The 27,256-nt window shown below is 31.8% G+C and overlaps 2 protein-coding genes across 5 annotated transcripts; both read left to right on the top strand.

Annotated features, from left to right (window-relative positions):
- Positions 1-1,460: 1,460 nt before the first annotated feature.
- On the top strand, positions 1,461-26,410 carry LOC114739184 (sorbitol dehydrogenase). Of its 3 annotated transcripts, XM_028927242.1 has the most exons (8): positions 14,399-14,409; positions 17,584-17,591; positions 22,851-23,006; positions 23,136-23,203; positions 23,345-23,581; positions 24,582-24,872; positions 25,164-25,351; positions 25,983-26,410. In XM_028927242.1, the coding sequence occupies exons 3-8, from the start codon at positions 22,895-22,897 to the stop codon at positions 26,173-26,175; spliced, it is 1,089 nt and encodes a 362-aa protein (XP_028783075.1). In that variant the 5' UTR covers positions 14,399-14,409; positions 17,584-17,591; positions 22,851-22,894; the 3' UTR covers positions 26,176-26,410. The 3 variants fall into 3 exon arrangements, with proteins under 3 accessions (XP_028783081.1, XP_028783075.1, XP_028783070.1); XM_028927248.1 differs by lacking the exons at positions 14,399-14,409; positions 17,584-17,591 and adding an exon at positions 1,461-1,478; XM_028927237.1 differs by lacking the exons at positions 14,399-14,409; positions 17,584-17,591 and adding an exon at positions 18,114-18,262.
- LOC114739168 (sorbitol dehydrogenase) lies at positions 1,463-5,832 on the top strand. Of its 2 annotated transcripts, XM_028927219.1 has the most exons (7): positions 1,463-1,478; positions 2,287-2,442; positions 2,577-2,644; positions 2,785-3,021; positions 4,020-4,310; positions 4,602-4,789; positions 5,413-5,832. In XM_028927219.1, the coding sequence occupies exons 2-7, from the start codon at positions 2,331-2,333 to the stop codon at positions 5,603-5,605; spliced, it is 1,089 nt and encodes a 362-aa protein (XP_028783052.1). In that variant the 5' UTR covers positions 1,463-1,478; positions 2,287-2,330; the 3' UTR covers positions 5,606-5,832. The 2 variants fall into 2 exon arrangements, with proteins under 2 accessions (XP_028783052.1, XP_028783059.1); XM_028927226.1 differs by lacking the exon at positions 1,463-1,478 and having other exon boundaries at positions 2,161-2,442.
- Positions 26,411-27,256: the final 846 nt, after the last annotated feature.

Here is a 27,256-nt window from a genome sequence, read left to right as displayed (position 1 = left end):
AGTCCTAAGTATAAGACCTTAATATATTTTATCTTTCATATTTATCTATTTTTTTAAGATAGTTCTTGTAGTACTTACCCATCTTAAAAGTTTTGTCAAATGGTAGTTTTACCTAATATTCACGGTTGGTAAATGTATTTTAGAGAAAACAACACCTATTTATTATAAATAATTAAGTTAACTAATTTTTTAATCTACTTAAATTAGTCAACTAGCTCTTATATTAAAAACCAGAGATAATATTAGTTAAGATTTGAAGATGAGTTTAGGCATCAAGTATATGTATATGATACTGTTGTATAACAAACTAATAATATAACTTTATATTAAAAGATGAATTGATACAAAAAACCAATTTTCCAAACATGATATCAACTTGATTTACAATTAATCCTGTCAAATTTATGAGGAAAATTTGGAAAAAAAAAAAGTTTCCTGTTATAAATTATATTAATAAGAAGTACCTGATAAAATTTTATATATAAAAAATATCCATACTCTACAAGTTATGCACACACATTAGTACTTTTTTTTTTCTATTTATAAAGGCGTTATTTGTTATCACGATTGAAATTATTTATAAGTACGTTTTACATAAACTGAGATTCATTTCACATACTTACCTCGTATTTCATAAAGCATGATTGAAAAACTACTTATAAACTATTCTAAATAGGCCCAAAATTATCAATAGGGGTATTTTCCCCCTAAACTTTCCAACTTTTAACTCAACCTTCAAAAATTTATAACAAAGTTATTTTGGCATTTATAATTTATATTTTAAAATAGGTTAGTATGATTTTTATTTCTCAAATTTACTTTCATTTTAATTTTATTTATTTAATTTTCAAATCATAGATTTTAGTTCCTTAAGTTTTGTTCCATTTAAAATATTAGTATCTATAATTTAATAAAAATTTGGATCATTCTATCTTTTAAAGGACCAAGGTGTATAAAAAAGTATTAGAAATTTACAACTGAACTATTTTGTTCTTGTTCGGGCCAAAAAGCAAGTATTTTCTTCTACAATAGCGAAACAGTTCTGATTCTTATTAGCCGTTTTGCAATTCGGAGGGATATGCGGGCTACTAAGTATCTCAATCAATCATTGGATAGATTTAATGACTCTTCGAATCATTTAGTGCCATGCCTTGGCCCCACAGACGGGTACGGCTTATTATTATTATTACTATTATTTTGTTGCCATGTGGCGGATATTTTCTTTGACTTTGTGCCATGTGGATACGAATGCAGAGGTGCGCGCGCCACATTGAATTGGATGAGATTGGCCGACTCATCCACAAAACCCACCGTGCCATTAACGAGCAACTGATCATCGTTGTCAACTTCGTCGTCTACCCCTTGCTGTGATTGATTTATTGATCACAGCTTCGGTTCTCTTTGCTATCCACTCCATATTCCCAGTTCGCTGTGTCTTCTTCTAGTCTCCTTCATCTATCTGCAATTCTGCTTTCCTGGTTCGTCCTCTGGATGCCTCTCCGTGCTCCTCTGTTTTTCTTCTTTTTCTTATGGGATTTTGTTTTTGTTTTCCCTTTTTTTGGCATGCTTTGTATGGTTTTTACAGTCTATACTTCTTTTTTTGGGGCTTCCCCTGTGCATTCTCTTATCTGTAAGTTTGTACTATTTTATCTGGATGTTAACGGATTTTCATGCTTGCTTTGAACATCAGTGATTCTTTTGTTCATTTTGATAAGATATTCACTTACTCGGTTATTAGCTCTGCACGGTGATGATAGGCTCCTTACGAGGTCATCAGGGGAGTTTGTGTGGGATCCAAGATCTGCCTCCATAATAGTTATGATGAAAATTGAGGCCTTTATTATATAGTGAACATTTGCATTACTGTTTCTGACTATATTCATGTCCATTTTCTGGTTTTTGGATCTTTACACCAGCTATTTTATGAGAAATTTGAGGGAGGATATATTATGATTCAATGGAGTCATCTTAGCATTTATTTCAAGGACTTGTGCAAACATTCACTTTATATTTCTCCACCGTTTTCTGTTTTTTCCCCCTCTTCAACTGTTTTCTGTTTTCTTAATAATGCATATTTGTCCAGTTTTTTGAGTGATGATTTCAGAAGTTGTTTCAACTTTTAACGTTCCCATTCTATGCATTGAATATGAAGAAAGGTTACAGGCTTTTGGATAATCCGCCCTTCTCATTTCCTTCCCATCTTTCATTTAGTTCCTATCAAAGATAAATTTCTATTTTCCTCCTTTCTTTCATTTTCTTTCCTGACACATTAGCTCAACCAAACTGGTGCTTAGCTTAGAGAGAAAGGGGAGCAGTCTTAGCCAGAGCAAATGGGTAAAGGTGGGATGTCACGTGACGGTCATGGAGAAGAAGAAAATATGGCTGCCTGGCTTGTTGGTATAAATACCCTCAGGATTCAACCTTTCATACTTCCTACCCTGGGTATCTATTCTCCCTCACTCAAGTGACTCTTTATTTTAATTCAAGTGTGCTTTTCTTTTCTGCACAGCAATCTTTAATTATCAGTATGAACTCATACTGATTTCATTGACTCTCGTCTCTTTGTATGTGTGAAGGCCCCCACGATGTCAGAATTAGAATGAAAGCTGTTGGGATCTGTGGCAGTGATGTTCACTACCTCAAGGTAAGCATATTTTTTTTGCATCTGAATTATGTCGACTAAAAGTACCTATGAAATAATTTTCCTTGCTTACTTTAATGAATTATCCCCTTCATTCATCTGTATTGTTTCCGGTAATACTTTCTGATTTTATCAATTTGCAGACACTAAGATTGGCAGACTTTATAGTGAAAGAACCAATGGTAATTGGCCATGAGTGTGCAGGGATCATAGAAGAAGTTGGTAGTGAGGTAAAGCATTTGGAACCTGGTGACCGTGTGGCGATTGAACCTGGGATTAGTTGTTGGCGTTGTGATCTCTGCAAGGAGGGTCGATATAATTTATGCCCTGAGATGAAGTTCTTTGCGACTCCACCAGTTCATGGTTCCCTTGCTAATCAGGTTTGAAGGAATTTATAGCTTCTCAAACTGTAGTTCTTTCAATAATGTTAACGTGCCTCATCATTTCTGATGATAGAAAAACATGCTGGTTAGAGTTCTTCTTAACTGTAGTTCTGTATGATGGCAGACCCTTCAATCTGTTGTGATCTGATCCTATATCCTTGTCAGAGTTCTTCTTAACTGCAAATAGGTGAAAGGAGGTAGTTTTGAATTCAATCAAGGAGGTTTTAAACTAAAGGAAATTGTCTCATATCATCCAAATATTGGCATTTCTTATGTGTATCCTGAAATGAATTGTTAGTATCTTGCTGCTTGCTTCAAATCTCTAATGAAAAGAACATCTTGACAGATGAAAAACCAAAGGATGACTCCATTCAAAAAATAGAATTGCAGTGATACATTTTAACAATTTAAAAGCTGTGATATTCACTCAAGTGTCAAATCAATTACATGTGAAAATGCTAGAATGGTGTAGGATGAGCGTGAAAATATTAATTTCCCTAGCCCGAGTTACTTGCAAGTCTGGTAAGATTTATTGAAGAGGAATAATGATCAGTCACAACTTAGGGACACAAGAAACCAGTTTTCTTTACAGATCACTGATCTTTTAAGGCAATGTTCCTGTCTTTCATCATTTGGGACCTTTTTGATAATCATTACAAGTAGGTGGAGACTATACTGTAAGTGTGTGTTGACGCATTCGTATGCGTATGATAAGTTAAATAGGATCATAATTACATTCTCAATAATTATTTTCTTGGAAAAGTGAATATCGTGCTCTAATTCCCAATATTGATCCCCTTGTCACTGTGTTTGTGTGTGTACATTTTCAAATTAGAAATCCATGTTTGTTCTGCATTTTTCTTTACGCATGATAGTTTGCATCCCTTTATGTGGACAGTTTGTGAACTTGAGTGTTGCATTGTGGGTCATTTCTAGTGAAATAAATTCACTCTTAATCAAAACTCATGTTTGAGCTACACTTCTGTTCTTGACAGATAGTGCATCCTGCAGACCTATGTTTTAAACTACCAGACAATGTGAGCTTGGAGGAAGGGGCAATGTGCGAACCCCTAAGTGTTGGTGTTCATGCGTGTCGCCGAGCTAATGTTGGACCAGAAACAAATGTGTTGATCATGGGAGCAGGCCCCATTGGACTGGTCACAATGCTTTCAGCTCGAGCTTTTGGAGCACCGAGGATTGTCATCATGGATGTGGATGACCATCGTTTATCGGTTGCAAAATCTCTTGGTGCAGATGAGACTGTGAAGGTTTCAACAAAAATTGAGGTACAATTCTCTTTAATCATTTCTGATATGCAAGAAACTTAGTGGCTTTTGATGCTGTCATGGTTGGCAAACAAAAATTTTGAAGAATGAAAAAAGAAAGCTGACCCTCTAGCATGCGGGATCTATTACTTCATGCTTTTACCTTGAACACCTAGAAATTTATGCCTTGACAAGTTACAAATTTTGTGTCTGCTATGCAAATATTGTCTCCACTAGGCATCTGTTCCTTAGCACTGTGAAGATGTGAGTAATTTATGCCTTGACCAAGTTTTATATTTTGCTACTTTGCAGGATGTGAGTGGAGAAGTTGTTCAGATACATAAAGCTATGGGAGCTGGGGTGGATGTTGGCTTTGATTGTGTAGGTTTCAACAAAACTATGACCACTGCATTGACTGCTACTCGTGCAGGTGGCAAAGTGTGCCTTGTGGGAATGGGTCATCATGAAATGACTGTTCCACTCACACCTGCTGCTGCAAGGTATGATTCTTGGTCCGCATATGCATCAGTTGGAGATCAACTTTCCTGCATAAAAAATGTTTTCTGGAAATATTGTGACTAATTTGCATTAGTTTATAAGATCTAGTTTGTAATGCAATTTACACTACAAATTATATCTTATATTTAGGACCAGAGGCAGTGTTATATTGATGCTTAGTACTGACATATGAATTACAGAGTAAGGATGATGATTAAAAAATTGAAAGCAAGGAAAAGTTAGTCTTCTCGACAAAAACCTATTAAACATGTTACAGTAGGTCAAGGCATATGAACATTTAGATTTTGCTGTGTAGACTCTGGGTAGTTGGAAACATGCGAATCAACATTGTCATATACTGGCTTTTTCTGATTTATAACAAGCTTGAGGACCAAGGACTCAACATTTGCTATGAGGACGAAGTGGTATGATGGTGAAGAGCAAGAGATTTTAAAAGCATGAAGAAAGTAAAACTGATAGTGCTAAGTAAATTCAAGTTTGCCATTTGCTGTTAGATCGACATAACAAATCTCAACCGGGCATGTTGCATGAGTTATTATGTTGAAGCTTTGAGTAATCATAGTATTAAGGTTAATTATGAGTGATTGTATGGTTCAAAATACAGAGAAGTTGATGTGATTGGGATTTTCCGTTACAAGAACACATGGCCTCTGTGTTTGGAGTTTCTGAGTAGTGGGAAGATAGATGTGAAACCCCTTATAACTCACAGGTTTGGGTTCTCTCAGAAGGAAGTTGAAGAAGCCTTTGAAACCAGTGCTCGTGGTGGCAATGCTATTAAGGTCATGTTCAATCTATAAACACTAGATTTGCACAAACTGGACTATGTTCAATCTATAAAGTTAAAGGTTATGTTTAGTCGAGATATCATATATATTGCATTATTATGTAATCATTGTAGTCATATAAAGTATTCTCAAGTCACTCTGTCTAATTTCTATCGTATCGAGTCGAGATTGTTGTCCAAACTTCTATAATAAGTATGCTTTTTGGAATAGGAATGGAGGTGGTATTATTAGTTATTATATAATTCATACAAATAATTTCATTATCGCTTTAAAGGCATCCATTTACAGCTATTTTTTTAGTGATTGTTACCTCATGAAAGTAAATGGACTAGAGAGGTAGTTCAGTAATGAGTGCATTATTAATTATTGTGTGACCATCTCCTTAATATGGAATATGATGCGGACAAGAAAATCATTGGTACTTTGATATTTATAATTAATTTTTTGAAAAGTTAACAAGAATTTTCTTAATATTATTGTATGTTTAATGAAATGTGTTTAAAAATTTTAAATTATAAATCTGACATATTAATATAATTTTATTACTCTTTTATATTATTTCTTTTTTATTAAAATTTCAAAACTCCATTTTTTTCTAATTTTTTAAATAGTGCTTATTAAAATTTTCATTCCTCTCTTCTTCCTTCCATTTTCCTCGTACCAAACAGTATCTAAAGGAGAGAGGTACATGTTTTGTGTTTTACAAAAAGAAGAGGGAGATTCAAATTTGTCGCTCTCAACATTTTATTCTTTTTTTTTTTCCGGAATAAATCAAAACATTTTATTCTCTTACAGTGCCAAACACAACTCAACATGGAAGACCAACAAAGGAAGCCCTGTTCAAATTAAACTCAAACCACCTTTACAGTTTACACATCTCCTTGTCATCTTCAGAATTCCATAACCATCTTCACTTATTAATTAGTATACAATATATACATACAAACTCACATCAGGATTCAGAAGAAGAAGAAATTAAGGGAAGCAGAGCGCCTGATATATACATAGCTAGTGAAGATTGGTGGGGGTGATTTTGATGACAAGTCCAGGAAAAACATCATCAGGATCATGAATATGAGGATTTTGTTCTACGATGAATGGGTCGCCGCACTTGTGGCTGATGGAATGAAGAGTCTCACCTTCTCCGACGACATATATCTCACTGCACGGCCGTTCAAGCAGCTTCTTCCCTCTGATATCGTCGCCGTCGCCGCTCCCGCCGCCACAGCTCTCTGTGATACACCCCACTAATTCAAACCCATTTAAGTTACTCAGTCGACTGGTATATGTTTGGGCAAACGAATCATCACACAGAAGACTTTGATGATTCTGATTTGAGGGGTAATTACTCAGTCGTCGTGCTAAAGGGATAGACAATGATGAGAAGACCGAAATTTTGATATCTGGTGGAATTTTTCCATTTTGGAGGAAACACGTTTAAGAGTACTGTGCTTAGCTCATTAATTAAAGGTGAAACCTATATTTTTTTTAAAAAAAAATTTTAATTTGATACTTATACATGTTTTTTTTTTCTCTTTGTTAAATTATTTAACTTTGTTTTGTTGAAATGGTAACCACTATAGAGTAACTAACAATGCCAATTGACAACAGTGTAAAGTAACAGTACTAAAAAAACTAACAAAACACAATTAAAGAATTTAATAAAGATGAAAAAAGTAACATCGATATCAAATTAAAAATTGAGTGAAAATATAGGTATTTGTAAAATAATTTCATCTTAATTAAATATAATTAGTAGATAGTAAAATTTTATGAATGTTTAATGTGATTTTAAAAAAAATGCCTCTTATAAATAATGAATTAGGCACTAGCACTCTGTTGGTATTTATAAATCATTTGCATTTCAAACTCGAAAATTAAAAAATGCGTTAAATTAATAATTTTTTTTCACATAGAAGGGTATTAAAAAATGTGTTTTATGTTTTCTCACCTATTTAAGTTAACATAAGTAAAATTTAAAAGAAACTTATTAATTGTATTTTACAAGTAAATTGTATTTAAAAATAATTTTTCCCTCTATAAATGACTTATGACTTATAAGTAGTAATTCATATGCACTAATTTTCATGACCAAATGGATTGTGAACTTAAAAGCGCCTTGAATGTAGTAATACACCGATCCTAAGTCCCACCCACTCAAGGTGGGTGTTTGACACGTGGAATTCACGCTAAAAATTGTACTAAGGCTCCACATAAGAAAATTAAATAAAAAAGGTTTTTAAAAATTATTAAATTATTCTGAAGTTTCAAAAGACCTCATTGCAAAAGACTTTATTTGTTTAATTATTAAATTATCTTTTTTTTAAATATGCATTGATAATTAAAAATATTGTTATTAACAACTTAAGATGTAATGATTAACAACTATCGCGACAAATATTGACAACTCATGAATTACATTTTTGTGATATGCTGAGAAAATGTATTGTTAATACCTGTTAATTGTTACACCTTAAGTTGTTAATGACTGCTTTTTCAGTTATCAATACACACTTTAAAAAATATAAAGGCAGTTTGGTATTTAAACAAATAAAATCTCTTGCGATGAGATCCCTTGAGACTTTAGAATAATTTAATGATTTTAAGCAACCTTTTAATTCTCTTGAGTAGGATCTTATTGTAATTTATTTATTTATATATATATATATGTAAATTTATTTATATATATTTATATAATTATTCATTAAGTCTTGAGTATCTTTGTTGCCAAGATAAATTTTTTTATTTTAAAAATATTAATAAAAAATGTTGATTTAATTTAAATCTACATATATAAAACAATTGAAACAGACATTTCTGTGCATTTTTCTCATTTGTATACAATGTTTCTTAAAAACTTTTAGATTCCTGTGTACTAATCTCAGTAATGCTAATTAAGTTACTAACGCTGTTGTTCTACTCCCTTTTTAACTTCACAAATATTGATTTTTTTTGGGGGTGAAACTTCTCAAATATTTTTTTTGTTTTGTTATGCACAAGTATATTTTTATTAGAGACAATCTTATTTGAGGTACTATTGAGTATTATATATAGATACTTCTTTGAGTGGAAATTTAAATATTGATTTGCTAAGTTGTGAGCAACAATAGGTTTTTTTTTTTAAACTAAAACATAGGTATCCTCCTATTAGAGGTAATCCTATTCGAGACACTGTCGAGCACTAAATGTGGGTACCTCTCCTGACAGGAATTCGAATCTTGATTCATCATGTTGTGAGGAACTAGTATCTTCTACTAAACCCAAATCCTATTGGTAGCAACAATAGATTATTGATTTCACAAATATAGGAGGATTTTCAGATACGGTGTTCTTGAAATGAAAGTGATTGGGTCTGTGCGTGGTGAGGCAGAAAAACGCACCCAGTCAATAACAGCCCAGAGGCTTCTTCTGGGCTTCGACTCCAGATAAATGTGGGGTTTGGGGGCGCAACACATCCCAAACACCCGCGCAAAACTGGTTTTCAAATGGGAGTGGTTAGAGATAAAATTATGATGGGCTAATTAAGTTCAAATCTGGATGTGAGGATTTGTCTTAATGGGCCTTGGGCTCAAATTTATCGGATTTATTTGTTTAATTTAAAATAAGAAATTGTTTCAGACTATACATTTGAATCGTACTAAGAATAGGGCCAGACCAGCTCTATAATCGGGTCAAACCCATTAGCCTGTAGAAACCCTACTCTTTTTTTTTTGGGGCTACAAAACCCTAATCATTCTGAAATAATGAATCATGCATTTGAAACGACAGATCCATCCTTTTTCTCCGTTTTTGGCCAGAAAACAATAGAGCCATTCAAATCAATGTCAAAATATGGCAAGAGCAGGGCTAGGGTCCGCATCATGCGTTTGGATAGAATTAGAGATGAGCCATGTTATTTATTTGTAAAATACTCTTTCGGTATTAAATTTAAAACTCATTTTATTATACAATTTATATTATAAAATGAGTCTCATATTTAGAAATAAAAAAGTATTATTTTTTTTATGCTAAACAGGTGGCATTGAACTCTGTTTATTACATACTTCTTGTAAATATCAACTAAGTATTGTGAATAAATTGTTCCTACTTGTTCAATTATTTCATTGCCAAAGTAGTTTCTTTCGGATAAATAGTTATTATGAGTTGCGCCCAATAAAATTTGATCTATTTTTTTGCCATTAAGGTAGAGACTCAGACCAATAATTCTTCTTCTTCTTCTTTTTTTTTCCTTTTATCATCGAGCAAATCACTGTTATTTTATTATCAATTTTTTTTTAAGCAATAGATGGCTTTACTTATACGACTCAGGATTCATTTGGAATAGTTTATCAATAAATTTTTAATCATGATTTACAAAATAAGAGATAAATATGTAGGAGGAGTTCTATCTCCGTTTACATAAAATGTGTTTGTAGGTGTTTTTAAATGCTATTCCAAACAAACCCTTAGACTTCTTATATTTTTGCTTAAAATATATATTCAGTCCTTTAATTTTATACAAAATTTCAGCTTGGTTACTTAAATTTGAAAAGTATATTTCTTGTCCTTTAATCCTAAAATGATTAGTCTTAAAGGATGACTTTTTTATAATAATTATGATTATTTTAAAAATTAAACTTAATATATTATCATTTAAAAATATTTTATCAACATTTAAAATCTTAATATCATTATTGTTTGTTAATGGTTTTAGTGTTAAAGAACAAAAAATATACTTTTTAAAATTAACGGATCAAACTGAAATCTTGTATAAAATTAAAAGACGAAAAATATACTTTAATTTATATTTTTTTTAACAGAGAGATTGGATTAATGAAATTTTGTATAATATTTATGGGATGAATGAGATTTGAATATTTCTTTTTTAAAATGTATTGATTTGATCTTATTACAGGGACCACCACCCTGTCGTCTCCAAAAACAACCTCACATTTTATTTGAAAAATCGCCTACTTGTTTCTCAGCATTTGGGAAGATATTTTTTCAAACGAGAAAAAATCCACAGCTTATTTGTAAACTTGTACACCGCATAATGGGATATCATTATGATTTTTATAATTTATTCCCGTCCCGTGAGAATCTAAATTCAAATCCATAGATCAATGGCACTGGATCACATAAAAAAGTCACGTGGCTACACGGGCTACATAATACTACCTCCTCTATTTCATATAAGATCCAATTAACTTATTTATAAAAATTAAAATGTTACTAAATTATTTTAAATTATTTATATTTATTATTTTGTTCAAACTAATTTACTTCATTTATAAATTATATATAATTTAATGATACATGTAGGTATTTTAAAAAGATTATATAATATATGTTATAATATAGTAATTTAGTAGCTTTTTTAATTTGTCCAAATTAGTCACGTTTTATGTAACATTCACCACTTACTAACCAAAACTAACCATGATAAAAAGGACTAAAACTACTAAACACATCCTATGATGGTTATTTAAGAGCAATCACATCATTAAGGGGCTAACCATGATAGAAAAGCATTCGACCTTAATTAAGGCTATCATGGTTAGAAAAAGAATAACCCGTATTTGTAATCATGACAAATATGGTTATAAAACAATATGCTTTTGAATGATAAATTATAATAGCAGTTTAGACTTGACTATCTTAGTCAATGCTAGTAATAACTAAACTTGCAAAAATTGCCATTTTCACATCGTGGATCCACAATAATTCAATCACATGCAATCTAAGGGCATTGGGCCCACTATCAGCACTCTAGTCTAATATTCAGACAAAATAAACCAAAGATAGAAGGTATAATATGTTCACTAAGTCAAATGACATAAAAATATGAAAAGGTAAAATAAGTCCCAAATGAATGCAATCCTGATGCGTGGCAATATACGAAAAGTGTAACATCCCAAATTTATTTAGGTTTTAGAGTCAGTTAGTTAATATATATATATATATATATATATGAATTACATATATATATGTATAATGTTTGGAACGAGTAAATTTTCCCTTAATATTCAAAAGGTATAAAAAAATTAATTGAAAAAGATAAGTTTGTTAATTGTAGATATGGTAAAATACATATAATATTTTTTTTAAAAAAAATCGGTTATATGCATATATAAACGGTTTTTACACACACATATATAAGTATATAAATCAAACATCTTTGAATAGGAAGAATAAATAATGATATAATAATATAAGATAGATTAGAATTCAAATTTGAATCTGTTATACGAATTTTAATAATATATATAATTATATATACAAAAAAAAAACAGATTTGAGTTTAATTTAAATTAAAAAAAAACTTTGAATGATTCTGGCAGATTTCATATCAGTCGGTTATCTACTTAAAATTAATGAAATTTCCATAATAATAGTAATTTCAATAATAATAGTAAGATAAAGTAATTAATTAATTAAATGAAGATTTATTAATTTTAAAAATATAATAACTTAACCTACTTCCTACCCACTCATTCTTTATCTTTTAGCCGCCACTCAGTTTCTTCTTTAGCTTTTCCGCTACCGTAGACTGGTGGTTTTCAGAAAGCGTTACTCCTGCTTCTACTCTAAACATTCCATCTTCATAAATCAAATTAGATTCAAGGTAAACTTTTCCATTCTTGTTTCTCATCTCTTTTTATATTCTCTTTTTCATAATTTCTCTTTACCTCATTCCTTTCGTCCTTTCTCCTTAGTCCACCGCAGGCCTTCTTATCACCATCATCTCCAAGACATATATAATTGTTAAAGTGTGCACCTACTTTTCTTTTCCTTTTTCGTATATCTCTCCCTTGTATCATGTGTTTTTGTTTTAGATTCTGCCTCTTCGTAAGACTATGCACATATATATGCTTGATAGAAATATAAATAAATATATGCACCTCTATATAAATATATATATTATCATCTTCTACCCCATTTCGGTGTTCCTCTCCTCTAGTCATAGGTGTGTACGTTCATATATTGGTATCCGCAAGTCATTTAGCAACATAGATAAAACAAATTTACCCCCTATTAGCATTAAAAGATGGGATAAGGGCTTAAGAAAAAAAAACATATATATATATATATATTAAGGACGCATAAGTGGTAGGGATCGGTGGATTTTTTTCAAATGAGTGTCCCCTTAAATCATTTATATATAAAATTATATATATATATATATATTCGCATAATAGGTTAAAGTAAATAAATAATGGGAAATTGTGTAAACTGAATATATGTATGAAATTTATGGTTAGTTATAAATAGGTGTGAATTTAAAAGGGTCTCTTGACAGCTTTAAAATAATATTTGAAATCAATAATATGTAAGCGATTTGTGATCCTGAAATTTAAGAAGACTTAATTAGAGGCATGTGGCATAGATTTAAAACTTAAATGGCTTTAGGAAAAATCTTAGAGTAGCTTTGAGATAAACTTGAATAGCTCAAATTATAATTTGACTTGGTATTTGTATAATTTTGTAGACACTCACTGAGAGCCTTATTGCTTGGAATTTTTGTTTCACTACTGAGGAGCAAAGGGAGTCAGGTAACTTGGGGTTTTTTCTATGTGTGTGCAATTTTTATCCATCATGATTAAAATTGTATTGACTCTATCGACTTAATTGTTGCAAATAAATAGATAAGACTAAAAAGGTGAAAGAATAAAATTGTATTATCTTCTATGTTATTTGAATTCTCCTTTAAGCACGAATGTGTCTTGGATATTTTTGATGAAAAATTTATGGTAATTCATTTTCTTTCAAGCATGCTTGCATATACTGGATTTGTTATATATTCATGACATGCATAGGTGGTTGGACTTGGGAGTTTATAATATTGATATATGTGAAAATTGTGACCATGTGGTTTGCCTCCACTTAGTGCAAAGTGGTTGGCCTTTTTAGGGCCCCATCCCTTAATACTTACCCGACCAGGTTTGTAGAGGAGGAATGTGGGACAGTGACACCTCCTGGTTCTTTTAAGGAGGGGAGCCATAGTCTAGGCTTGGGCTCTGTATCTTTGGCCAGATACATCCTAAGTACTGGAGTAGCTTTGGTCAGTCCAGTGTGTAGGCCAGACCGTTTATAAGCCTATGGTTCTAGTCAGCGGAATAAGGTTGGATGGAGCAATAAGGGTGGAAGCATCCATTTCATATGAACATGGTATATTATTGAATTAGTTACATATTTTGCTAATGATTATTTAAACTATTGCAATATCTGTTTGCTTAGCCAATATGAAAATGTTTGGGTAATGGTTGTATCTACATGGTTGAACTCTAGGTTACTGAGACGTTTGTGCTCACCCTAATTATTTAACATTTTTCCAGGTGACAATCCTTATAGGGAGCAAGGGAAGGTACCAGAGGAGTGAGCTAGTAGCTCTTACACTTCTCAAGTACATGCTGAATTAATTTGATTCTTTACTATTTGCCATGATCCTAGAACATCATATCAGTATTTTATTAATTCCTTGAATGGATAGATTTTAGCGTTTCATTTCAAGTTTTATCCACGAGTTATGTTATGTTAGACTTTGAGACTGCAAGCTTGGATATTTATGCTCGAATTGTATTATGGGTTTAATTGCTCATGTTTACTTGTGGTGATTAAAAATTGAGTCCTTTAGTGTAAACTTTATTATTGAGATCTTAAGATCAAACTAGTTTTTACATGGTGTTTTAAATAGCTTAGAAAATTTGGGTGTTACAAAAAGACTGCATAAAATAAGGTCCAGAAGCTCTACACTGTCAGCTACAGCTATTGACCTCAAGAGTCTTCCCGAAGGTCCCGCTAACGTATTGTTTCCTGAAAATGGTAAAGCAACAGGAGTGAGACAACGTCTCAGTAACTAAATCCATACCTATCCCACACCCTAGCATGGGCTAGCGAGGTGTCAGGTGGGATACATAGAGTTAATAATAGTTGATAAACATTTATTTAACATTTAAACTCACAATAATCATACAAGACAAATATTTCCACCAATCTCATGTAATTGATACATTTCAAAAGAGATAACATACTTGTCATTTATTAAAAGATATAAATATCAATGAATATCCCATGTCATATGCAATTCCTAAACCCAAATCCATCCTTATATCCTCCTTATTTCCGCTGACTGGACCCATGGGCTAAGTTCTTTCCATTTAACTGGCAACTCTGACAAGCTCACCACACAAATGATATGTACCGGCCAAAGACCCCAGAGCACTCGATGGTCCCCTCTCGAAGAACTAGTAGGGTGTTGCAGTCCCTCGAAGAACTAGTGGGACAATAATAACAGCCAACCATAGAGCTCCGTATGGAGGCTAATACCACGTGGCAAGTATATGAATCTCAATAACTCCAATTATCTCCTTTCCTCAACCAAAAATAGATGCACAGAATTCAAAATGACACATTTATATGCATAATCAACAGAATTTCATAATAACACATCCTAATCATGATTACCAATTTCTTGCAATACAAACTATGTCAATCCTCTTTAAAATAGCATCCCACAAGACAGTTCATACAAAACGTAATATACTTTTATAGAATTAGTTATAAAATCACTCACCAACTTCATACTAGAGCATGCAACCGATAGAAATTTAGTTACCTGGTCTCCTAGCTAACAGTCAACTACAACCAGAGTCCAACCTCGAAAATGCCACAATAGAGTTTATATCTACAAAAAAAATTAAAATATTATCTCTATAGTATTAGAGTAGGCTACTCACAAAATTCTAGCCTCTAACTCCTCCTCTAAAAGCTTTAATTTTACTCAAACTCTAGCTAAAAGACATTTCTCTAAGGTTTGGAATGAGAACATACGTATATATATATGATTTAGACTCGATTCTAAATTTTCCTTACTTAAATATCCTTTAATTATTAGATTATATTATTAGAATCATCAAATTCATAATATAAATAGACAAACTGTAAATTTATAACTTATATTCCATCTTCGAAGGACTTAGACAAATAGACTTAGTACAAACCAGGTTATTCTCACTACAGAAGTTAAACCCTTAATCTAACCGTTGAATTTAATTTCCTATCTATCATGATACTATCCTCCAAATTATAGCTCAATCTAACGGTGAATGAACTTTAAAATGCTAATTTACTATTTAGGACTCTATCTGCTAAATCCAAAAGATATGAGTTAAAAGTGTACCTAATAACTTGTAACTCAGAGATCAAAATGATAATCCAACCATTGAAATTAACGATTTGGATGTCCCAAATGGGCTGACCAAATTTCAGTCTGATCCAACGGTTAATAAAATCAAAAATGGTACTTTTCTGAGACTACCTCAGATATGTGCGAAAATTATTTACTTACTTCAAGCTCCACTCACTATCTCCTATATATAGGCTCCTCAAACTCCTTTACTCTAAAGATTAGTCGATGTGGGACTTCTATACCATGGTATAATTTTCTAGTATATCATCCACACACACAATTACCCACAAAAACATTATTAAAAGAATAATAATAATACTTTGCCTATATCTAACTTTTCTTTTTTTTAAAACTTACTACAAAAATATATTTATTTATAAATTTAATTAAATACTAGATAAAAAAAATAAGGATGTTACATTTTATGTTTTATATTAAGGCACAGATATAATATATATTACAAATAAATGGGCTATTGAGTGTTCTTATTATTGTTGTTGTAGATGACTTGATTGCACATGATCATATTGTATAACAAGATACTACTTTCTATACTTAATAAAAGAATTAGTTTGACTTACTAATGAGGGTTGAGTTTAGCAAAAGTGGCTAGTATCTTACAATATGTGAAACCAATGTTTGAATCTCTATTGAGAAATGTGTCTATATTTAGTGTCTGACAGTGCCTCTAATAGGATTATCTCTAGTAGGAAGATACCTATGTGTAGCACCAAAAAAACCAGCTTGACTTTCAATTTGGTCCTAAATATAAGATCTTAATACATTTTATCTCTCATATTTATCTATTTTTTCTCAAGATAATCTTTGTAGTAGTTGTATGTGTTAAAAGTTTCGTCAAATGATAGTTTTAACTAATATTCATAGTTAGTAAGGGTATTTTAAAAAAAACAACACCTATTTATTACAAATAACTTAGTTAACTAATTTAAGTAATCTACTTAAATTAGTTAATTATCTCTTATATTAAAAATCAGCTGTGGTATTCGTTAAGATTTGAAGATGAGTTTAGGCGTCAGGTATCTGCATATGGTACTGTTGTATAACAAACTAATAATATAACTTTATATTAAAAGATGAATTGATACAAAACCCAATTTTCCAAACATGATATCAACTTGATTTACAATTAATCCTGTCAAATTTATAAGGAAAATTTGAAAAAAGGTTTCCTATTGTAAATTATATTAATAAGAAGTACATGATAAACTTTTATATATAAAAATATCCATACTCTACAAGTTGTGTACGCACATTAGTAATTTTTTTTCACTGACAAAATTAATAACGGGGATTTCCCCCCTAAACTTTCCAACTTTTAACTCATCCTTCAAAAATTTATAACTAAGTTATTTTGGTATTTATAATTTATTTTAAAATAGGTTAATATAATTTTGGCTAAAGCATACCATTGATCCTTTAATTTTGTACAAATTTCAATTTGGTCCCTTAATTTTAAAAAGCATACATTTGGTCTTTTAATTCTAAAATCATTAGGCTTCAATGATAATTTTTTGTAACAATCATAGATATTTTGAAAATTAAACTTAATATGTTAGTACTACCTCCAGTTCTTAATATAAGACCCTGTTTAACTTTTATTTTGAAATATAAGACACTAATCTACTTTGTCTCTCATATTTATATTTTTTTTTCCAAAGTAGCTCTTTTAACAATAATAGTTCTAGTCAATACACTTGATTATGAGGATATTTTAGGAAAGACAACACCTATTTAGGACAAATAACTAACTCAACTTACTTCTTTAATCTCCTCAAATTAGTCAACTAGCTCTTATAATTAGAACCAGAAGTAGTATTTGAGAATATCTTATCAACATTTAAAATCTTAATCTTATCATTTCTTAAAAAAATTTTAGAATTAAAAGATTAAAAGTATACTTTTTAGAGTTAAGGGATCAAATTGAAACTTTGTACAAAATTAAAGGACCAAATGTATACTTTAGCCTATAATTTTTGATCTCTTAAATTTATTTTCATTTTAATTTTGATCTTTTAAATTTCAAATAATAGATTTTAGTCCCTTAAATTCATTTCATCTAAAATATAGATGCCTATAATATAATAAAAATCTGAACTACACTGAACTATCTTTTCTTCTTCGGGCCAAAAAGTAAGTATCTTCTTCTACAATAGAAAAACAGTTCTGATTCTTATTATTAATATTATTATTATTTTTTGTTGCCATGTGGCCAATTTTTTTTTTCTGGGGGCCTTAGTGCCATGTCGCGGATATGAATGTAGAGGTGCATGCGCCACATTGAATTCGATGAGTGGCTGATTCATCCACAAAATCCAACGTGCCATTAACGTGCAATTGATCATCGTTGTCAACTTCGTCGTCTACCCCTTGCTGTGATTGATTTATTGATCACAGCTTCGGTTCTCTTTGCTGTCCACTCCATATTCCCAGTTCGCTCTGTCTTCTAGTTTCCTTCATCTCTCTGCAATTCTGCTTTCCTGGTTCGTCCTCTGGATCCCTCTCCGTGCTCCTCTGTTTTTCTTCTTTTCCTCACGGGATTTTGTTTTTGTTTTCCCTTTTTTTTGGCACGCTTCGTATGGTTTTTACAATCTATACATCTTTTTTGGGGCTTGCCCTGTGCATTCTCTTATCTGTAAGTTTGTACTATTTTATCTGGATGTTAACGGATTTTCATGCTTGCTTTGAACATCGGTGGTTCTTTCGTTCATTTTGACAAGATATTCACTTGCTCGGTTATTGGCTCTGCGCGGTGATGATATGCTTCTTACAAGGCCATCAGGGGAGTTTATGCGGGATCCAAGATCTGCCTCCATAATAGTTGTGATGAAAATTGAGTCCTTTATTATATAGTGAACATTTGCATCACTGTTTGATAAATTCTGATTTTATATTGATTTTTCATATCTTATTTTAAATTTTTATCAATTAAATTAGGTTTAATTACATTTGTTATAATTAATTTGGATTAATTGTGATTGGATGAAAATATTGCTAAAAAAAATAAAAATATCATATTTTTATGATTTATTTTAACTGATTGATTTTTTTAAAAACAATATAATATCATAATATCGTTGGGGTTTTTTCGAGGGGAGGGGAGGGAGGGGGAGTTAAATTTTTTTCCCCCCTATCGCTTCCCTTTCTCCCTCTCCCCTCGCAAATTGGGGGCTTTTGGAGGGAAGAGAATTAATTTGCTTTCCTGTTTTTTCAATATCCCAATATTATCTTGTACTTCCCCTTCAGTGGTTTCTTCCCGTTCACGCATTGTTGCCTCTGATTTATCAGTTTCTTCAATGTTCTTCATTCTTGTTTTGTTTTCTTCTAGATTATGCCGTGAAGGTCTATATTTTATTGTTTGTTTGTAATCTTCTTCCTTCCCTTCAACCGTAACGAGTAGTGAACAGCCCCCCAAAATATTCTTGGTAGAAAGAAGACTAGTGATGGAAGAGGACATGCGATTTTGAAAAGAGGAGTTGGCGGTGGCTGCTGGGTGTGCGAAGAAGACAATAATACTAGAAAGAGAAGGGGCTGTCCAAGTATGTGGCAGGGGATGGAAGATGATATAATAATGAGGGTTTTTCTTGTGTTTTAATTTGGGCTCTCATATTTAACAAGAACAAACAATAATATTTTTTAATTAAGTATTTTTTAATTTTTTTTAATGATATTTCTCAACCACTACACATATATGCCATCTCTGGTCATAAATATAAGAGCTAATTGACTAATTTGAGTATATTAAAAAAAAAGTTAAGTTAGTTATTTATAATATATAGGTATTGTCTTTCCTAAAATATTTTTTAACTACTTTGAAAAAAAATGAATGAATATGACAGTCAAAATGATTGGAATGTTATATTTAAAATCAAAATAAAAATTAAACGAGTTCTTATATTAAAAACCGGAGATAATATTACATTACAAGAAATTTTGAAAAGAAAACGTATTAAAGTTAATAAAATAGTATGTCAATATTAATAAAATTATTATTTAAAAATATATAAATAATTTTATCATAGTTAAGTGATGAAACAAACTTTTGAGATTCTGATTAATTAATAAACATATTTAGATCCATATAAAAATATTTTATCATATAAAAATAAAATAAGGATAAAATTGTCCATATAAATATTTCTTCCCTCCATTAATGAGATAGAATGTTAAACTTTTTATCATATTTCCTAATTTTTTTAGTTTTATTTATCACATGTAACTGAGATAATTGGTTTTTTTTTTGAAATGATAAATTAAGAAATAATAATTTTAATATAAATATTGTAATAAAAGAATAAAGTAGTTTAAATATAGAGATAAGTGCATATTTTTAATTTATAATTACCTCCCTTCCCCTCCCCTTATGAACCAAACAAGAAATCTCCCCTCTCTTTTCCTCTCTTCTTATGAACCAAACAAGAAATCTCTCCTCCTTTCCCTTTCCTTGTAACCAAACAAAACCTATGATCTCCTCTCCCCTCTTTTCTCCTTCCATACACTGTGTTTGACTCAACGAAAAGAAAGAGACGGGAGTGATTTCAATAGAGAAAAGGAGAGGGCAGGGAAAGCGAAGAGAGATATAAGGAAAAGGGAGGACATGGGAAGGGAGGAAAGATATAAGGAAAGGGGAGGGGAGGAGAGGAGAGGAGAGGAATTTTAAGAATCCTTTGTTTAGATTGATTGGAGGGGAAGGAAGATGAGGCATTTCAAAACTTAACTATTTTACTCTTATAAAATTTAAATAAATTTTTTTATTTTATCAATATGTATGAGGCGGTTACCTTATTTGACCTAAGAGGGGAAGGAACGAGAGCTATTTAAAACTTAACTATTTTACTCTTATAAAATTTAAATAAATTTTTTTATTTTATCAATATGTATGAGGCAGTTTATCAACTTGAAAAAAAAACATTAGGTTATGCTTTTGCCACAAGCACAACTTATTGAGAAGAACAAAACAAAAAAATTGAAATCAAATTTCTTTCCATAATGTTATTTGTTAATTCTACTGGGTTTAAAAGAAAAATTACATTTTTACCATTTTTTATGTTTTATTTCTTTATTTTTTGATTTTTAACTAATTAAAAGATTATAAGATTCTTATTATCTATCTTAAGTTAATATTACTCTATATTGACTTTTTCAAAAATATTATAATTCTTTATTGTTTCTTTTTTTGTCCTAATGATTTTTATAATTTCATTTGTTTAGCAAAATTTTAAGTAGTTTGATTTTTTTAGTTGAATAGTTAAATATAGGTTGAGTTGACAAGAGTTATTAAAATTGTAAGATTAAAAAAGAAGATAAAAAGGAAATTATATTATTTTACTAAAATTAGTTATGAAACTAAATAATTTTTTTCTCATCTTCCTTCCGAAAACTCTACTTGTAAAGGAGAGGTTAAGAAAACAAAAAGAGAGAATAAGAGCCCCTTCTCTCCTTAAAAATTACTCCAGTCAAACGAGGGCAAGGGAGTAACTCCCTTCCCTCTTTTAAAAAGTGTTCTAGCCAAATGATTTCCCTCCCCTCCGCTCTGAAAATCCGTAACAAAGTGTTAATTAACCTCCCCTCCCCGCCTGCGGCACTACCACATCACAGAATCATCATCATCATCTTACAAAACCATCACAGCCACACACCAAAAATCCATCCACGCAGACGCGACCTTATTCCTTTCCGCCTTCATCACCGTCTTGAACCATCATCACCATCCATCCCCCTTCTCCAAATGTGCGTGCCGCTGTGATGATGCTCAGAAGGTTTGAGGAGCTCGGTGGAGCAAACCAAACTACCATGAGCAGCTGAATCTGATTTCCCCAAGGAGCAGAGAGAGAGAGAGAGTTGTGCCAGAGCTTGGGGCAATCAATTAGGGAGTTTTGATAATATTCTTATCTCTAATTTTAGTTTTGCATTTTGGTTTATCTTAGTTAGTTAATTGGATTGTGATTCTGGATTTGTTACGTTACAGTTGTAGTGTAGTTTGGGATTTGAGTATTGAGTTTGATAGCTGTGCACTTGGTTTGCATTGTTTAATTCTTAACTTGATTGCTTGATATTGGATTCAGTTAATTTAATATTAATCTTTTGAGTTAAGTTTCTGGTTCAATCTTGCAGTGTTAAGATTGTTGAATTTTGATTGTGCAAAGTTATTAATCTCTTCCAATGGAGTTTCATGAGGGTTGTTAATGCTGTTAAGAACTCTTTTAGTTAAAGGGTTTTCATTAAAGGTTAATCAATCTAAGTTTAAGTGGTTGCTTGAACTAACTGATTTCTTGGAAATTAAAACTCTATAAATCTTTTGAAGCAAGGAAGGCGTGGTTTAAAACTCTAAAGGGGAATTCATTTGAATTGTTGTATCTTTAATCAAGTATCCTTCAATTTTTAATTTTAATTTACCTTTTCACTCTTTTTATTAAAAAAAATCCAAAAAGAATTATTTAGAATTATTTTCAATTTATTTTGCAAATTACTTCTTAATTAAAAAAAAGAAACCAACAAAAATCGCATTTTTAAAAGTAATTTTGATTTTTAGTTAATTTAGGACCTAATCAACTTTGGCTCCAATAAGAGAACGATTTTGGTTTGCATCACTATACTGCATTCTAAATCAAATTTAATTTGACCCCAAAGCGACATTAAGGATCACTGTTTCTGATTATATTCATGTCCATTTTCTGGCTTTTTAATCTTTTCACCAGATATTTTATGAGAAACTTGAGGGAGGATATATTATGATTTAATGGAGTCATCTTAGCATTTATTTCAAGGACTTGTGCAAACATTCACTTTATATTTCTCCACCGTTTTCTGTTTTTTTCCCCTCTTCAACTGTTTTCTGTTTTTTTCTTAATAATGCATATTTGTCCAGTTTTTTGAGTGATGATTTCAGAAGTTGTTTCAACTTTCAACGTTCCCATTCTATACATTGAATATGAAGAAAGCTTACAGGCTTTTGGATAATCCGCCCTTCTCATTTCCTTCCCATCTTTCATTTATTTCCTATCAAACATAAATTTCTATTTTCCTCCTTTCTTTCATTTTCTTTCCTGACACATTAGCTCAACCAAACAGGTGCTTAGCTTAGAGAGAAAGGGGAGCAGACTTAGCTAGAGCAAATGGGTAAAGGTGGGATGTCACGTGAAGGTCATGGAGAAGAAGAAAATATGGCTGCCTGGCTTGTTGGTATAAATACCCTCAAGATTCAACCTTTCATACTTCCTACCCTGGGTATCTATTCTACTCAATTGACTCTTTATTTTAATTCAAGTGTGCTTTTCTTTTCTGCACAGCAATCTTTACTTATCAGTATGAACTCATACTGATTTCATTGACCCTCTTCTCTTTGTATGTGTGAAGGCCCCCAGGATGTCAGAATTCGAATGAAAGCTGTTGGGATCTGTGGCAGTGATATTTACTTCCTCAAGGTAAGCATATATGTTTTGCATCTGAATTATGTCGACTAAAAAGTACCTATGAAATAATTCTCCTTGCTTACTTTAATGAATTTTCCCCTTCATTCATCTGTATTCTTTCCAGTAATACTTTCTGATTTTATCAATTTGCAGACACTGAGATTGGCAGATTTTATAGTGAAAGAACCATTGGTAATTGGCCATGAGGCTGCAGGGATCATAGAAGAAATTGGTAGTGAGGTAAAGCATTTGGAACCTGGCGACCATGTGGCGATTGAACCTGGGATTAGTTGTTGGCGTTGTGATCTCTGCAAGGATGGTCGATACAATTTATGCCCTGAGGTGAAGTCCCTTGCAACTCCACCAGTTCATGGTTCCCTTGCTAATCAGGTTTGAAGGAATTTATAACTTCTCAAACTGTATTTCTTTCAATAATGTTAACGTGCTTCATCATTTCTTCTGATAGAAAAACATGCTTGTTAGAGTTCTTAACTGTAGTTCTGTATGATGGCAGACCCTTCAATCTGTTGTGATCTGATCCTATATCCTTGTTAGAGCTCTTCTTAGCTGCAAATAGGTGAAAGGAGGTAGTTTTGAATTCAATCAAGGAAGTTTCAAACTAAAGGAAATTGTCTCATATCATCCAAATATTGGCATTTCTTATGTGTATCCTGAAATGAATTGTTAGTGTCTTGTTGCTTGCTTCAAATCTCTAATGAAAAGAATATCTTGACAGATGAAAAACAAAAGGATGACTCCATTCAAAAAATAGAGTTGCAGTGATACATTTTAACAAATTTAAAAGCTGTGATATTCACTTAAATTGTCAAATCAATTACATGTGAAAATGCCAGCATGGTGTAGGATGGGCGTAAAAATATTAATTTCCCTAGCCTGAGTCACTTACAAGTTTGGTAAGATTTATTGAAGAGGAATAATGATCTGTCACAACTTGGGGACACAAGGAACCAGTTTTCTTTACAGATCACTGATCTTTAAAGCAGTGCCATCCTTTGTTTCGTTCACTTGGGGCCTTTTTGATAATCATTACAAGTAGGTGGACACTATACTGTAAGTGTGTGTTGACGCATTCGTATGCGTATGATAAGTTAAATAGGATCATAATTACATTCTTAATAATTATTTTCTTGAAAAAGTGAATATCATGTTATAATTCCCAATATTGATCCCCTTGTCACTGTGTTTGTGTGTGTACATTTTCAAATTAGAAATCCATGTTTGTTCTGCATTTTTCTTTACACAGGATAGTTTGCATCCCTTTATGTGAACAGTTTGTGAACTTGAGTGTTGCGTTTGTGGGTCATTTGTAATGAAATAAATTCACTCTTAACCAAAACTCATGTTTGAGCTACACTTCTGTTCTTGACAGATAGTGCATCCTGCAGACCTATGTTTTAAACTACCAGACAATGTGAGCTTGGAGGAGGGGGCAATGTGCGAACCCCTAAGTGTTGGTGTTCATGCTTGTCGCCGAGCTAATGTTGGACCAGAAACAAATGTGTTGATCATGGGAGCAGGCCCCATTGGACCTGTCACAATGCTTTCAGCTCGAGCTCTTGGAGTACCGAGGATCGTCATTGTGGATGTAGATGATCATCGTTTATTGGTTGCAAAATCTCTTGGTGCAGATGAGACTGTGAAAGTTTCAACAAAAATTGAGGTACAATTCTCATTAATCATTACTGATGTGCAAGAAACTTAGTGGCTTTTGATGATGTCATGGTTGGCAAACAAAAATTTTGAAGAATGAATAGAGAAAGCTGACCCTCTAGCATGCGGGATCTATTACTTCATGCTTTTACCTTGAACACCTAGAAATTTATGCCTTGACAAGTTACTAATTTTGCGTCTGCTATGCAAGTATTGTCTCCACTAGGCATCTGTTCCTTGGCACTGTGAAGATGTGAGTAATTTATGCCTTGACCAAGTTTTATATTTTGCTACTTTGCAGGATGTGAGTGGAGAAGTTGTTCAGATACATAAAGCTATGGGAGCTAGGGTGGATGTTGGCTTTGATTGTGTAGGTTTCAGCAAAACTATGACCACTGCATTGACTGCTACTCGCGCAGGCGGCAAAGTGTGCCTTGTGGGGATGGGTCATCATGAAATGACTGTTCCACTCACACCTGCTGCTGCAAGGTATGATTCTTGGTCCGCATTTGCATCAGTTGGAGATAAACTTTCCTGCCTAAAATTGTTTTCTGGAAAAATTTTGACTAATTTGTATTAGTTGTGCTAAATATAAGATCTAGTTTGTAATGCAATTTACACTACAAATTATATCTTATATTTAGGACCAGAGGCAGTGTTATATTGATGCTTAGTACTGATATATGAATTACAGAGTAAGGATGATGATTAAAAAAATTGAAAGCAAGGAAAAGTTAGTCTTCTCGACAAAAACCTATTAAACATGTTACAGTAGGTCAAGGCATATGAACATTTAGATTTTGCTGTGTAAACTCTGGGTAGTTGAAAACATGCGAATCAATATTGTCATATACTGGCTTTTTCTGATTTATATCAAGCTTGAGGACCAAGGACTCAACATTTGCTATGAGGACGAAGTGGTATGATGATGAGGAGCAAGAGATTTTATAGGCATGAAGAAAGTAAAACTAATAGTACTAAGTAAATTCAAGTTTGCCATTTGCTGTTAGATCGATATAACAAATGTAAACCAGGCATGTTGCACGAGTTATTATGTTGAAGCTTTGTGTAATCATAGTATTAAAGTTAATTATGAGTGATTGTATGGTTCAAAATGCAGGGAAGTTGATGTGATTGGGATTTTCCGTTACAAGAACACATGGCCTCTCTGTTTGGAGTATCTGAGTAGTGGGAAGATAGATGTGAAACCCCTTATAACTCACAGGTTTGGGTTCTCTCAGAAGGAAGTTGAAGCAGCCTTTGAAACCAGTGCTCGTGGTGGCAATGCTATTAAGGTCATGTTCAATCTGTAAACACTTAGATTTTACACAAACTAGACTATGTTCGATCTATAAAGTTAAAGGTTATGTTTAATTGAGGTATCATATATATTGCATTATTATGTAATCATTGTAGTCATGTAGAGTATTCTCAAATCACTCTGAATTTGATTTTAATTTTTATCGTATCGAGTCGAGAGTATTGTCCAAACATTTATAATAATTATGCTTTTTGGAATAGGAATGGAGGTGGCATTATTAGTTATTATATAATTCATACAAATAATTATCTCTTTAAAGGCATCCATTTATAGCTATTTTTTAGTGATCATTACCTCATGAAAGTAAATGGACTAGAGAGGTAGTTCAGTAATGAGTGCATTGTTAATTATTGTGTGACCATATCCTTAATATGGAATATGATACGGATAAGAAAATTATTGGTACTTTGATATTTATATTTTTTTTTTTTTGAAAAATTAACAAGAATTTTCTTAATATTATTGTATGTTTAATGAAATGTGTTTAAAAATTTTAAATTATAAATCTGACATATTAATATAATATTCTCAAATCTATATCATTTCATAATCTTATACTTTTAAGTGAAAATATTTATTTTTGCAAATGTTCACTATAAAATAAAATCTTCAGCCAATGTATGTGCTTTATTTTTTTTTCCTTCTTTAGATACTTTTATAAACATATAATTACTGATTCTTTAGAGTAATTTTATCTTCTACTCCCCCCCCCCCCAAATTAAAGCAGGATCTACCTCAAAATCTCTTTTCCAGAATCTCATGGTCATGTTTTCCTCTCTCCATTGTTTTTAACACTGACACCTAAGAGCAACAAATTTTTTTTTTTTTGGGTAAAAAGACAATTTTATTTAATATAAATAAAATGTGAATAAATCCAAATAAACCAAATGAAAAGGCCGGCCGAAACATTTAAAATATATGAAAAAAAAAACAGACAACAACCAACAAAAGAAAAACTAATAATAGAAAAACACTTAAGACACCGTCGCGTGACGTATCCATCAAAAGCCTATTTACCCTCTTCTGACACTAAAATCACAAATCTTTGCATGAGACATCTAACTGATGCTGGA

This window comes from Neltuma alba, unplaced genomic scaffold (genome assembly GCF_004799145.2).
Source record: "Neltuma alba isolate B1F8T4 unplaced genomic scaffold, ASM479914v2 tig00002821_pilon, whole genome shotgun sequence".
Taxonomy (NCBI): domain Eukaryota; kingdom Viridiplantae; phylum Streptophyta; class Magnoliopsida; order Fabales; family Fabaceae; genus Neltuma; species Neltuma alba.
Note: the sequence above shows the minus strand (reverse complement) of the source record. Positions and strands in the feature narration are given on the sequence as shown.